The sequence below is a fragment of the Vanellus vanellus genome (genome assembly GCF_965231255.1).
Source record: "Vanellus vanellus genome assembly, chromosome: 9".
NCBI classification, from domain to species: Eukaryota; Metazoa; Chordata; class Aves; order Charadriiformes; family Charadriidae; genus Vanellus; species Vanellus vanellus.
The window spans coordinates 8,686,737-8,702,456 of record NC_138914.1 but is presented as its reverse complement, the minus strand read 5'-3'; the positions used below and the strand labels follow the sequence as shown (position 1 = coordinate 8,702,456).

At 44.2% G+C, this 15,720-nt stretch overlaps 1 protein-coding gene across 1 annotated transcript in view; it reads right to left on the bottom strand.

Annotated features, from left to right (window-relative positions):
- LOC309675273 (contactin-4) overlaps window positions 1-15,720 on the bottom strand; it is a gene marked incomplete at both ends in the record, with an annotated part of 173,472 nt that overhangs the window by 33,601 nt on the left and 124,151 nt on the right. Inside the window, one exon of the mRNA XM_082487533.1 lies at window positions 6,713-6,840. Coding sequence (XP_082343659.1) covers window positions 6,713-6,840 — 128 coding nt within the window. The remainder of the gene's footprint in view (window positions 1-6,712; window positions 6,841-15,720) is intronic.

Below are 15,720 nucleotides of genomic sequence, written 5' to 3'. Positions count from 1 at the left end.
ATTGAATTGAACCATGAGGAAAGAAAAATAAAGACCTTGCATGACCTTAAACACTGCTGGATCAAGACAGACCTCAGAAAGAGTGACGGAGGGGCTATTCATGTTTCAAGATGACTAACCACTAAACCCGCGGCATTTGGACGGATGGTATGGAAGATGCCTGCAATAGCTTTCTAGGAGAGCTCTCCATATGAGCAAAGAGGCAGCAATGTATCTGACGGGGGAAAAATCAGGGAGGTATAGCGAGGGTTTCTGGTAATGTGGACAGTGCTATAATGGGTCAACAGATTTAAGTATCCGCTGTATTTTTCCGCTGGTTAACGTAAAATACCCAACATCTTAATGTACACCTTACTCTCCCTCCTGGGAGTAAAGTTAAACCCCCACCCCAAGCAACTGATATCCCAGTTACTCAGTAGTCCTGATGTAGCTGAGAACATCTGGTAAAATTCATGGCGCTCGAGTTATTCGTATTCACTGATTAAAAACAACAACAGCAACAACAAAAGGACACTCATGAAAAGACACAGACTCCTTGCAGACAGATTAACATTGCGTACAACTGCAAAGTAAACCCATTGCAGAGTTCCTCCGCAGTCAGATCCCCTCAGAGTACACCCAAACACGCAGAGAGGCTTCGGTAATGCACCCAATGCCTCTGTAGAGGTTGGTGGATATAATTTAAAAAAGCCGTATATATTTTTGACTAAAAGAAAATAGGGTTTATTAAACGCCACCTTTTGTTTTTGATGGAGTCAGCACTGGCACTACTTGAGACCCAGCTGAGTTGTTGGCAAGCCCAGCGTTTGCTGATCCCAGTAGCGCAAACAGCATCAGATTTAAGGCTGGCTGAAGCCAAGGCAGATGCTGAAGACCACAGTCAGCAACACTAGTGCTGTTATGCAGAATCAGTGTCTGCGGTAACGGAAATAAATTATTTTTAAGTAGAAACCAAGATATAAATAGACACATACACCATCCTATGCATGAAAATAATTGTGTAAGGAAGACACAACTGTGATCTAAAACTCCTCATACATTCTGAATATTCATTCTGGATTGAGTTTATCTGTGAATATCAAACAAAAAAAAGCAGAATCGTGGTAACGTGTGAACATTTCCAAAAGAATAAAATAATTCTCTGAAAACCCGTGAGGGATACCATTCCAATGGTATGATCCTCCATCTGATTTTGATCTATTTTCTGAGGTTTATTCTTTAGACTACTATAACTAAACATGGGATTAATTTAAAATTCTGTCTGGACCCTTACATTATGAACAAATAATAAATTAAAAAAAAAAACCAAACAAACTGAAGGCATTATACTAAGTTGTCTTTAACACAATTAGGGGGGTTATGATGATGTCTTCAAAGGTGAAAAGAACTACAAATGACCGAAACTCTACTGCTGTGAAACTCAATAGCCGGTGTTTCACAACGAGCACTGTTCCTGCACACGCATCTGCGGCCACCTTCTGCGCCGTTCAGCTTCAGAAGGCTGATGGGTACCAAGCTATCAAAGTCACCTCGGCCCAACCGAAGAACATTACGCACAAATGGAAAAGGAGGCGTAAGCAATTCTGTTTGATTGCATGTGTGCTCGTTAGCACGTACCAGCTTACTGTATTATGTGGAAATTAAGCCACAAATGACTTGAAGAAACCCTGCACCATGCGTTATCAGCCACCTTCAACCCAAAACTCCTGAAACATGCAATAGCGGACAGATGGTCAGTCATTAGAGAGCGATGTCTCTCCACTGGCGCACACCTGTGGAGCTGTAGAACTAAACTCTTTGCAATTCTTCATGGGCAGTGTAATATTCATAATCTCTAGAGATGAAAAAATGGTTACTCCTTATCTACTAAGACAATCCATAGCAGTATGAACCTACTCTAGCCCCAGGGATACAAGGCAAGCACAACACATTTTCCAAGGAACAGTTCAATACCGATCGATTGATGTCGAAACGGTGACAACCACAGATGGCCAGAGAGGCCAGGACGGCCATCACATGCCACCGACACCGTTTCTACAGAGTGCGAATGCTGTGTTCACGCGGATCAGCAAGCACTGCCCCTGAACTGAGCCCAGCTACTTTTAAAGGACTAGAATAACACAGTAAAAATTGCAGGTTTAAAGGCAATAACATTCGAAGTATCGGAAAAGTTACTCAATAACGGGCCAGAATTTACAGTATTTAATCAATCATTTCAATTTTAAATGCAATACACCAATTCAATGTTCACACAAAGGAATGGGCTTGGAATGGAAAATACGCAATTTTATAGACAATAATTTGGATCACTGTGCTGAACAAAATCAAGACTATCAGTCTCTTCAAGCATGAGGAAAAAATAACCTACTGACATCATCTTTGTATTCTTTTTCTGCTAAAGTGCTACAGATCCCAGCTAACAAAAGTTCTCTTGCCTTTACCGCCTTGAGCCCTCCCGTGACAGTCCAAACCAGATGAGCTAATAGCAGTAGGGAAACGTTAAAGGTGCATCATAATGAAACAGGCAAATGTCATCAGAACTTGCCCTTGTCAGAGATGCAACAATGTGACCGGAATTGCTGTATTTCCCGACAAGAACAGAAACGTGCAGACTCTACCAAGCAGTCACATACTTCTTGGTACTGCTTGGACCACTCTGTGGTCCATTAAACCACAGAGATAAGGGGACTGGAAAGGACTGGATCATCCCGGTCTGGGAGGCTGGAGTGCTTTGAAACCCGCGAGCATCCCCACCACCCCGAAAGCAGGGATGGCAGTCCATGCCAGCGCTCCTCCACGGCCAGTTCCACACCCACAGCTCCCAGTATGGACGCAGCACCAGCCCCGCTCACCACTGCAACCACTGCTGCCTACCTGGAAATGGCAAAGGACTCCACCATCAAACCATGGGCTATGGAGTCAAGCTGAATGATTAGGTTTATAGATAGATTTATATAAAAAAATATATATATAAATTTATATAAAAATTCATGAGAATATATATATATTTATATACAGACAGATTTCTAGCTCAGAACACAGCCAAAAGGAAAGCAGACGTTCGAGAAGCAGCTGCACATGTCTACGGTGGGTGCCACGATCCATTCACCTCCACCATCAGAAAAGCAAAGCTGGGCACAGGCTCATTGCGATATTTAGTGTGTTTGCTGGGAACCAGGCTGCACGACAGGGATTTTCTCGTCCAGTGAAAGAAACGGTGGTGTCTCTGCATTCTGCCATTAACTTGTTTTCGCTGCTTCTTCCACACCTAACGCTGCCAGAGAAACTTCATGTGGGTGTTCGTCATTGCACAAGCTGGGACGTTGGCACCAGGAGCCTCTCCTTGCGCTTCCTATATTCCGAGCTTTTATTGCAACGCCTTGAAATTAGTTTCCCATTTCAGAGCTTCTGCTATATTAGCCAATTTATATCACTGCATTAAATACAAATAAACCCATCTTGTTCAGACTACGCCTGTTTACACTTTTTGTCAGTTAATCCCCTGCTACTGAGAAAGTCTATAGTTTTTCTCTGTGTCGTAAGAATTGAACATTTAGCCTCAAGTATTGGAAAAAATGGAAAAAGAAAGATGGAAAATTAATATTTATATACTGCATGTAAACACATGCCATGTTTTACATAGCTCTGAACATTGTCTGTGGGATTCTTCTCTATCCTTACAAATTCAATCCTGCTTTTTAATTTAAAGGTCAATCCGTACATGCAAGTTTGCAAGATTTCGGGTCTCGGAGGCCAGAGCGGTTCTCGTTTAGCACCGATCAACAGAACAAACCCAAACCACAATCTCAGTGGTTCGGAAAACCACCGAGGTTCACCAGCTCTGACAACGGCATGTTAATGCACAGCCCTATGGGCACCCGTCAGAATTTCATATTTTGTAAGCTGTCTACTCATGCATAATATGAATATTTATTCATCCCTCTCTGGTTGTTTGCCAGAGATTTATTTTAAGCTCCTTGGTTCTGGTGTAACAGATATTGTCCTCCTCCTCCTCCCATCCTTGACTACACTGTCTTTGACACTGTCGGCATCTCTCCCTGAGAGAGAAAGAAAATTAAAAAAAAAAAGGGAACCTGTAATATTAATGGAAGAACAAAGGAAGGTTAGAAAAAATGTCTTTTGACCTTCACAGTTTTTTACTCAATGACATAAGATGAGTTCGAAAATAATATAAGCATATCTTAAGGTTAAAAACCACACCAGCTGATAAATTAGTCTTTTTGTACACCACAAAACTGAGTTAAAATAAGGTATTCAGTTATATTTCCGTCAAAACTCACTGGTGTTTTACTTAAGGCAGAGAAACTCAAGCATTTCAGTATAAAATACAGTATTTTATACAGTTCATTTAGAGTTCAGAATAGTTTCTGCTCTTTGATACTTTTTATGGGATAGACTTTGAAATTGCATTTCTCAGTTTGCTGTTAATATTCACATCTTGGGTTTAAGAGTTTATTCTCTGCTTCATGCACATGTGTCGCTCCCATTAATGCTAATGGAATTGAGTTAAAACCGAGCACTGAGGGAGAAAAAAGTACTCGCTAATCCTTTATAACCTCACCGCAAAGAAAAGTGATTTGTAAACCACATGAACCCGAAGATCAGGTACAATAGCTGCCGACTATTGTGCTCGGCGTTAGGGGCTATTCCTTGGGTGCTGCGAGTAAGAAAGGACAAGCCACGAATTACAGAAGCGTGACTCTTCAATAACAGAAACGAAACACAGTCCTGCTTTCAACGATTGGCTTTTTTTTTTTTTTTTTTTATGGTGGTACAAGCGATCCCTGAACTGCAGACCCTGATTCAAGCCCCTCGGTGCCTCACAGCACTCCAAAAACCAGGACGACCTCGGTCATGCCCAGCCCAGGGATGGAAGGCTGGTGCCTCTCTCCTGCGGTCCCCGGGGGGGTCCAGAGAAGGAGGTTTGATCCAAGTTCACTGTTTCGCTCTCCAGTTTTGCTCTGGGGCAGACAGTAGCTGATCGACCCTTTTAATAATTGACAAGGTCTTTTTTATGTTCGTTTTCCCCGAGCGGTGCTCTCCTAGCTGTTCGCCGGGGGTGCCTCTGTAGGACAACAGCGGGTAAGAAAAGGCAGAGTCAGCTCACACGGAGATCTGACGCTGAGCTTCACTTGTCTCTATTTTTGTTCGTGGGGACCGATGCGGGCAGGGGCAAATGCCCTACAAGCTGTTCAAATCAACCCCAAACCTGAAGAACTCTTGGCGTCAATGTGCCGCGGCATTCCTTTTACAATAAATACCCGCAGAAGACAGGAAGGGATAACACAGCCCTCCGCCCTGGGGCTGCGCTGTTTGGCCCCTCAGCGTAAGGGAAGCAGAAGGGCCACTGCCATGGAGCACAACTCCAGGAACGGCTCCTCTTGCTACACCGACCCCACCGGAGAGCTAAGGCAGAGGCAAACGTTTTGCTCAGCGGAAAACCCGCTGCTGTACCACTGTCACCTGCAGTTTGTAACTACAACCGGGGCTCACCAGCTTTCTCAGCACTCGCCCGATCCTGGCATTACGCACTGAAATGTGCTCTGACTATAAAACCCACGGATTAAAACTTGCATTGAAAGTATTCCCTATATACCATAAAAATAACCGATAGGGAGAGCTTCTAACCAAATACTATCCATCAATGCCAATATAAGGGTGAATTAAAACTGACAGCATTAGAGCTTTGTGATTGATTTATTGCTTTGTAATCAATCTTTCCTGATTTGTTATCCAATATAGGTTTTTCCCCACATAAGGAGGAGATGGAGAGTGATTATAAGTGTAATAATCTATATATTCGTTGCCTATAATAATCCATCAGGCTACTCATAAGCAGGCCAAAAATTAATTTAAGACATTTGTCAGTGTCTCTCACTGCTTATCAAATTATTATTCTAAATATTTTTGCCAAACTTTATAGCTTTTGCTTTTGAAAAAAATATTTGACAGAAAAATTCTGAACACGTATGAATGAACACTTGGAATCCTCAAAATGCAGAAATTCAGCCCTGGATAAAAAGTAATGAATTAAATCAGAGTTTGTGCATCTTTTAAAAAATTATGACATTGAATTGCAAGGTTGAAACTCTTGCGTCACTCTTCAACAAGACGAGATGTACTGCAGAGTTTGGATAGTTTTTAGAAAGACAATAGAAGTTTAGGAGTAACAAGAATAAATGAAGTTGAACTAGCCAAGACGCATTTTTAACAGACACTACCTAATCTCAGCATGCTGAGGGCAACATTTCTCCACGGGTATTCCAGGGTTTTATGCATGTCCTTTGCAAAACCGAATCTTAGGACACAGCTGGCTGCAGCAAGTGCAAGTATTTCTGGAGCGCGATTACTGGCCATCGCTAGAAACAAGTCATACAATGCTAGGGACCAGGGACTGCCTTCGTGTTACAATTCCCATATCATTTCCAGTATATTTTTAAACTATGTGCGAAAACAAACGCATTAACTTGCTGTAAGCACCATCATTCAGCGCAACCACAGAGCCCTTCTCGCTGTTAACGTCGTCTCCGACCCATGAGGCTCAGCGGGTTTCTGAGATGCAAAAGACACTTTAATCCCCCCGGGCTCCACTGGCATCAGAGGGGAACAGTGCTGCATGTGTGGGGCTGCTTCGGATGCTCTTAGATGCTCAGATGGAGTATCAGTTATATGTAATAAAAACTGCGATTACCTTTCACAACCAGACTGCCCGTGCTGCTTGCCGTCCCAAAGTGGTTTGTTGCCACGCAGGTGTAACTACCCGCGTCCGACTTGGTGACGTTGACAATCCGGAGGCTCCCATTGTCCAAAACAGTGATTCTGGAAAGACAGCAGACGCAAAAGTTATATATTTTTTAAGTTAACATAAAACTCTTTTGAGTCTACATTAATTATTAATGGTTTGAACAACAGAGTCCGTTGCCCGTTAGAGAGGGAGTTTAGCTGACAGAAATCTCTTAGGACACAATTCATAAATACTGCATGCATCATTTACATGAGTTTTCCATGTCTTTACTTGAGGGCAACTTTAATTTACACACCAGCAGCTTGTGTAGGTTTTAGGCATGCTTGTACTCTGATATTCAGCACTCACCATGACAACCCTTCCAACGTGTGGTACACCGGCTACATCTAAAAATCTCCATGCTCGCTGCTTAACATTGTAAAAGCTTCTGCCGAGCAGATGCAACGAAGCAGGTGTTTCATTGCCGCTTTTTTTTTCCCAAGGTGGCTGATGGCTTTTCAGCACGGGTACGGCGCTGCCAAGCCTCCCCCCTGCACTCTCTGCCTCCCTGCCGGCAGCAGAGCACAGCCCGCGGGGCTTAGCTGCAGTTGCACTTGCAGGTTAAAAAAAATCCCCATATTATCCCATTTCATTCCCATCCCCTCCTCGCGTACGTACTCCCTGCTAAAACGGTTATCTGCAGCGGTACACGTCTCTCGGATGGCGGGAGGCAGGCGGGGAAGGCACATTAATTCCTGGGGTGGTCCCCTGCCCCTGCTCTTGCACGAGGGCTGCACTTGGGGCTTGCCTTGTGCTCACCGTCAGCTTTGTCTCCTGTCCCACCTTCTGCTCTGCTCTACGTCCATGAAAACAGACACCCCGATCCCGCCCAGTAAATCCCACCAAAACATGAATGGCTGGTGCCCTGCGGGGGCATAATCTAAGCAGACTCCAGAAAAAACTTTCCCCCAGCCTAATATCACCTCTTTTAGCAAAATACTTGGTTGTCTCCCCAATCGTGCTGTCTTGCAGCATGATCTGCTTTCTCCCCTTCAGCCACTTTCAGACCTGCATGGAAAATCCTGCATTAATTCCTGCCTTCTCCTGCTCAATTATTTCCCAATTTAACTAATGTGAAAGAAAATGAAGAAGCCTTCCTGCATCCTTAACGCTAATCAAGCTCTGTGCAACTGGACTGAGAAATTAGGAGGAAAGAAAAAATACTTTGCACCACTGCAGAAGTGCTCAGATGGCACTTCCCACCTTAAAATGCTTTAACAAACAGACCGTACGGATCAGCACAAGCCTGTTCTTGCAGCCATGGGGCAACACTGAGGCAGCTGAATGAAGGACCAGCGTGAGACAAGGCATGAACACCAGCGCAAAGGACACCAGCCCACGCCAGCCGTGGGGCTCCCCAGGCTCCAGCCACTTGCAGCAACCGGGCCGAGCAAGGTCTCCAGTGAGACTCTACAGACATTGTCTCATCTAAGGAAGCCGGTGCAGGTGGCTTTTGTCATGCCATGCTCTGTTGATGGGCACATAGGGGTTACTCAATCCACGCGCATAGACCTGCTTCAAAAAATCACAGAATCACAGAATGGTTTAAGTTGGAAGGGACCTTGAAGATCATCTAATTTCCACCCCTCTGCCCTGGGCAGGGCCACCTCCCACCAGCCCAGGTTGCTCCAAGCCCCATTCAACCTGGCCTTGAACACCTCTAGGGATGGGGCAGCCACAGCTTCTCTGGGCAACCTGGGCCAGTACCTCACCACCCTCAAAGTGAAAAATTTCTTCCGAATATCTAGTCTAAATCTGCCTTCTTCCAGTTTGAAGCCATTCCCCCTCATCCTATCACTACATGCCCTTGTAAAAAGTCCCTCCCCAGCTCTCCTGTAGCCCCTTTAGGTACTGGAAGGCTGCAATAAGGTCTCCCCTGAGCCTTCTCTTCTCCAGGATGAACAACCCCAACTTTGAGTTTGCGTGTCTTCACAGTGACGGTACTGAGTGAGGAGGACGAAGACAGTGCAAGATGCTCCGGCGGCAGCCACCAAACCCCGTCCTGGGGCTAGCTTCTCCCTGACCTGCTCTTGCAGCAGCACAGCAACGTGCAGGCCAGCTGGCAGAGACCAGGGACAGAGGTTATATTTCACACATCAGTAGCAGTGATATTAATAGAAGTTTCTCAACTGGCTTATAGGTCTCCAAATTGTCACAGTCAGTAACATTCACTATTGTAATTTATTTTTGCAGGAAACCAGTGCCATATATTTGCTTGTGCAGTAGTTGCTCCAGCTCAATAATTGGAAGAGAGTAGTATATAGCTCCTTGTCTCTTATCTTCACTACTACGTTGGCACAAATCAATGTACGTATTACGTTAAATGTGCACTGGGGCACAGGACTTGCCACACTGGCCTCCAGTGCAGGTGCCTCAGCAGCGGCAGCACCAGGAGCTCCCAAGGAATTATTTACTGCTGTTATCAATTTCAGGGCTTTGGAAACAGCAGTGCCTTTCTGAAAGCTGAAGGTGCCCTTGGCATGCATTAAAATTCAAATCAATATAAACAACAGAACAACCTCAGCAATATACTCCGGCTCAAGAAGGACCACTCAGCTCCGGCACTGCCCCTGCCAGGCTCTGCACTCACTCCCTCGACATTTTCGCCATCCCAAGAAATCCAGCAAAAAGTGATGTTTTAGACTTTTTCTGTACAGTTGAGATTTTTTTTTTTTTTTAAATTTATTTATGTCTAATTTTTAGCCATATGGTTGAAACCTATTTACTGGATAATCTCTTCCATAGATCATTTTAATTGTATCCGTTGATGAAGCCAGCTTTAATTCCAAATTCTAATGCCTTTTCTGCCTCTGTCTTTCTCATGCTATTGGTTTCCTTCTAAGTCACCTTCATTCCCAATGTAAAATTAGTTTGCCCGATAACATGGACTAGATAGCTCTAGAGACAACCTCTGGATGAGGACAGTCAGTCTACCACCGGCTTCAGCACACCTCAGGGAGTGGGCTCTGTCTTTATTTCCTTCCCTTTCAAAGGTGGAAGCCACAGCCGGCTGGCTGGCGTTAAGTTTTGAGCACAGAGATATCCTTTACGCCTGGTAATACACTGCAAAGTTCAGGTGAGACCTGCACCGAGTTCTCCAAACCCCTTCCTTGGAGAGTCTTCAGGCACGTTTAATTCTCATCTGGTAACTAAGTAATTCCCCGCACACTCCTGTAAACGACTGGCATTAAAACTGACAAATAATTGTGCAAGTTAACTGATATTTGGGTTTTTTTACATAAATCAGACCATTAAAACCTTACTGTCACTCATTGATTAGGAGGGCTTATGGTTATGTGGCTCTTTTTGCTGAAGGTGCTTTTCTACACTGAATGTTTTGTCCTCTAATTCGAATCCAATGTGTTAGAAGTTAACATATAATTATTTTACCGCTTCAAACGTGTTACAGTTAGTTGAGAAAGTGGGAAGGACTTCCACTGATTTTGCTAATTCACAAATTTTCTTTGCAGACATACGTGCATTAAACAAGAGGAGAGGCTCATTTCAGGCCACTGAGGGTTCTCAAACTGCTAATTGCCTTTAAAGCAAACATCCCTTCATCAACTACTTTCAGCAGTTTGGTTGAAAAAGTTCTTTCAAGACACAAAGTTCAAATTAAATGAAGCACCGTTCAGTACACTTTCTTCCTCTTCTGAAATACACCCCCAAAATTTTTCCAGTAAGATGCCTCGGAAGACATAAAAATAAACCACATTTCTTATAAACACAGGTATTACTTCAGAACAAAGTGCTGGTTGCTGAGTATGCACCTCTTTAAACCACTACAAACTCAAAAAATGAGCTACCGACTTGCTATTGAATGTTCCGGGTTCCCTGACACTACTAACCACAACTAAAAATATAAATCTCTTCTTGTACAGGTTAATGCAACTGCTCTACTGACAACCTGGCTCATGGTCACTGCTAATAACAGAGGAAAATCAAAGAAGATAAAAATATCCATTTGAAGAAAAAAGATGATACAGGACAGTTTAGCATCCTTATATAACGAAAGGTCATCTATTTTAAACAGCATTTGTAAGGGAGAATCTATCGGTCTGTGTTGTCAACTGGAGATTTCAGGTCCACAGAGAGCAGAGGCACATCTGAAATTAGGAGATAAAAGGATTGTTTGTTTCCTAAACTGAAACTTTGGGTTCTACCCCAGGAAGAGCTGACCTTGTCAGTGTTTTGATCAAAACTCTTCTGGGGACAAAGGACCTTTAAAAATGTTGAAAACATTCCTCCCTAGCCTTTCTTGCCCATTTTTTTTTTTTTTTTTTTTTTTTTTTTGCCACTGCAGCAGCAAATGTAAGAAGCTGTGAGCTGAACACTTTGCGTTACCCTAAAGCAGCCTTTTCCAAACCCGGCGGGCACACAGTGTCCACAGCAGCTTCTCGTTGATGCTGCACACCCGACAACTGCCCACGCGCCCTTCGCCAGCTCTGCAGGAGTGGAAGCTACTTTGGTTGGTGTGAACTTTGAAAAGTACACGAAGGAGAAAGACGCATTTTTATGGATGACAAATATCTAAGTGTGTGTGACAGTTGTGCACAGCACTGCTATTCAAAGACACCCAAGCTACCAAGAAAGGACCACTTTTCATAATTTACCAGCAGTCCTGGCTAACTGGGGAGCTCCCAAAGGAGTGGAGATTAGCAGATGTGATGCCCTTCTACAAGGAGGGCCAAAAGGAAGATCCTGGGAACTACAGACCTGTCAGTCTGACCTCAGTGCTGGGGAAGGTTATGGAGCAGATCACCTCGAGTGCCATTACATACGATTTACAGGAATAGTAAATAGTATCAGGAACAGTGTAGCCAGCAGGGCCAGAGAAGTGATTGTTCCACTGTACTCAGCACTGGTGATGCCGTACCTTGAGTACTGTGTTCAATTTTGGGCACTGCAGTAAAAGAAGGACATTGAGGTGCTGGAGAGGGTCCCGAGAAGGGCAATGAAGCTGGTGAAGGGTCTTGAGAATAAGTCTTATGAGGAGCGGCTCAGGCACTAGGGGTTCTTTAGTCTGAAGAAAAGGAGGCTGAGGGGAGACCTTATTGCCCTCTACAACTACCTGAAAGGAGAGTGCAGAGAGGTGGGGGTTGGTAGAATCATAGAATGGTTTAGGTTGGAAAGGACCTTGAAGATCGTCGAGTTCCAACCCCCCTGCCATAGGCAGGGACACCTCCCACTAGATCAGGTTGATAGGTCTCTTCTTGAAGGTCTCTTCTCACAAGTTAAAACTGACAGGACAAGAGGAAATGGTGTCAAGTGCACCAGGGGAAGTTTAGGTTAGACATTCGGAAAAACTTCTACACTGAAAGGGTTATCAAAGACTGGAACAGGCCGCCCAAGGAAGTGGTTGCATCCTCATCCTTGGATGTATTTAGAAGTCGTCTAGATATGGTGGTCAGGGACATGGTTTAGAAGTGGGCCTGGTAGAGTTAGATGACGGTTGGACTTGATGATCTTAAACTTCTTTTCCAGCCACAGCAATTCTATGACCCACCTTGGCATCAAGGCTGCATCAGCATGGCCAGCTGCCTGGATCAATACTAACTTGCCCAGGGTCTCCAGCAGCAGCTGGAGATGGATGGAAGAGGTCAGGCAGACCTGGAGCAGTATGAGGAAAAATAGCAGTGCATAACCATTTTTGTCTGATCTATTAGTCCTTATTTTTCAGTTCATGATACACCTGCCACATCTGCTAAGTTGCCCATCAGCAGGTTATGTTACCTCAAACCCCGAATGGAGCACAATAGACCTGATGCACATAGCTCACCGCAGCACTCCCCACTGCTGGGCAGGATTCCCGGGAGCAGATAAATATTTCTCAGTCAGTAACATAAGTATTTAGAGATAGAATATGTCCTGTTGAGATCAGTAAGAGTTTTATCACTGACTTTGTGAAAATGAGATCAAGCTCTTCTTTGGAATATAAACGATGACTGAAAACTGCAAAACTCCCAGAGCACATCACAAAACTGAGTATCAGTAATTACCTCCAGCCCAGCTCCAAGGAAATCTGACCTTTGGGTGTCTGATGGCATCACTTGCATCTACCAAAACATGCCTGCGACCTGCTGCTCAGGTTTGACCTCATGCTTTGAAAGAACATTTGCTTAAAAAATCCCAGACTTATGCTATCTACTGTAACATCTTGCTCTGTTATTTAATTAAAAGAAAATCGATGCAGGTCCAGGAGCCAAGTACATCTGCACTGCAGAGCCAGGGGTTGTTCAACCTCACCCGCACCTCGCAGTCCCCGGTGAAAGCCTTTGCAGGGACAAGGAGCAGGTCCACACGATCACCTTTTCACTGTGAATTATTTCCTAACTCACAAGGTCCACACATCACCGACAAAAGATCTGCACCAGAGAGATGACACTGCGGCTATCTCTCAACGTATTCTTCTCAACTTGCCCTCTATTTTTCTGTTCAGCAGATGGAAACACGTGGAATACGAACAGACCACAAATGCAGTGCATATGGCAGGTTGTGTGTGCGACGGGAATGGTTATCTTCCCAAGGGACGCAGCACACAGGTGGGCGGCACAACTACGGGACTGCAGATCAGGGCTCGAATATTTCTATGGAGCAAAGCGCTCATAATTATAAAGTGATTTTTTTCCCCCCTCTCAAATGGTTTTATTAGAGCTGCTGCGATGAAATGAGGTATGTTGTTTCCTATCTGATAATTTCAGCATTTTAATTTATGAAATACAAACATAACTACACTTGGTTTCACTGTTGATTAAGCACATGCATCCAAAATATTTCACGCTTAGCCAAGTGAATATTCCCCCCTCCCCCCCGCCCCCCCCCAGAAAACAATGCTTAGGATGTCCGATCCTTTTTCTATTACGGGGAGAAAAGATGTCTTACAGCAAGCATTTAAATGAATGTCAGTTGGAAGAAACACACACTGAGTGCAATTTGAGATAAAACTACCATTGATCCCTTCATGTACAGCCTTTGTGGCAGTGGTTGACGTGGCTATTGAAAAGAGACTGCGGTGCCAGAGTTCTTCTAAGAGATAATCCCTCTTCTGAGAGAGGATTTAGGTTAAATGTACCTGTGAAAAACAGTGTATTTCATCCGACATGATGAATGGCCTATTGTCCATCCTCCGGAGCCTTGCTTGGGCTGGGGGGGGGGGTGGTTAGAAGCAGAGGAAGAAAGCAGAAGCACCAGACAGACCCGACCGCAATCTCAGCGGTATATTTGCTCAGCCTTTTCCCATAGCTGATAGGCAGGAATATCTACAGCAATTTTTACCCTAACAGCAACTTTACTTCATGCCACAACTCTACTGCAAAAGTAAATGATTCCAGGCAATTGCATTATTTATCAAATTATTTCTATTTCTATCGCATGTCTTTGTAGCAGTTTATTACCTTTTTAATAACGCTTCCCACGCAATGAAGCAGAGACTGGGATTATTAAAATGATCTCATAAATGGGGTATTGGCCATTTGGCTATTTCAGGAAAACACAGTGAAATTTAGAAATACTCACAGGTTTGGCCGAGAGGGAGGATTTATTGCTCAGAGAACAGCCCTCCCCAAAATCAGGGACACTGCTCACGAGTACCTGCTCATCACTTGAAGAATGGGCTGGTTTGGACTATGGTCCACAGCTAATAATTTCTGTGGCCCTGGGATGTTGTCTTTGTGTGTGACTACAACCTTTATGTTGCCTAAATAAATAACAGTAAGGTCACAGCTTTCTGCTTCGTAACATTAATTCCCATTAAAGTATACGCTGAGGTCAAAGTCAGCTTCTTGTGGCTTCACTCAATACCCTTGATAGTCCCTGGTGTGCAGGGAGGAGACAGTGAGGGGAGAGCCTCGATCCTAATCCCCACTCAGCGCCTTGTCACACCATCTGAGACTTCCCATCCTACATCAATACTGGCCAAAACTGCTCAGCATCCCCCCAGGGCTTTCCAGGCTTGGGCTTTCCCCATGTCCTGTTCCTCCAGATGTTTCTGAAAATGGGTGAGAAAGGGACAGTGCCCACCCTGCCACTAACATGGGACATCAATACATCCCGAGAACTATGGACAGCAACGTAAGCAAGGACGGGACAAGTTGGGTCTGTGTCTAACACATGTCAGGGTAAGCCCGAGTGAAACATGGGACGATACTGTCTGTTGGATTGGCATTACAGTGGTCTCCATCTGATCACCCATCTAAACTCACAACTGGTGTGGACAGTCATACTGGGCAGGCAGTCTTCTACGCATCTGCAACTACTTGTCCTGGACCTGTTAGTTTTGATTTAGATAACCACCTACACCTGCTTCGGTACTTATTTGTCTATAACTACTTGTCTTTTCATGGTTCACAGAAAAGCCTGAGCTAATTTAGAGCCTCAGTCAAAGCCCATTTAATTTAGTGCATGTCTTTCTCTTGTTGAAAGAGAGGCTTTAGATAAGGCCTTCCTTATCCATGACAACTGGCAGGTCTCTTAACAGCAAACTCCCTATAATTAATTTTCAAGTAAGAACTGTATTTGCTCAAAATAAGCCAAGGTAAAATCCTGTTGCATTGAGTTCAGTAGAACATGTCCTACCAGCTTTGCTGGAGATACATTTTAAACGGAGCTAAAGAGCCTGAGGATGAAGTGTTTGAACTCCTGAGGTGTGGGGCACAACTACGTGGGGCTTCTGGGCTCTCCGCCGTAGGAGTGCTTCTCAAGCTGTAAAATACATATATTTTGTCCAAGGAAAAACACTGACTGGAGAAGGCAATGAAGAACATCACCTCTGCACCATTTTTTACTAGTACATCAGAGTCACAAAGGACGCCAGGAGGTTTACTGCTAAATCATGGCAACTGTGAATTGGCTACATATTTATGGTGCAAGAATTTGGGTTCGTTTGGCATTTTCTGTGCTCTTGGACAAGGTAGGAA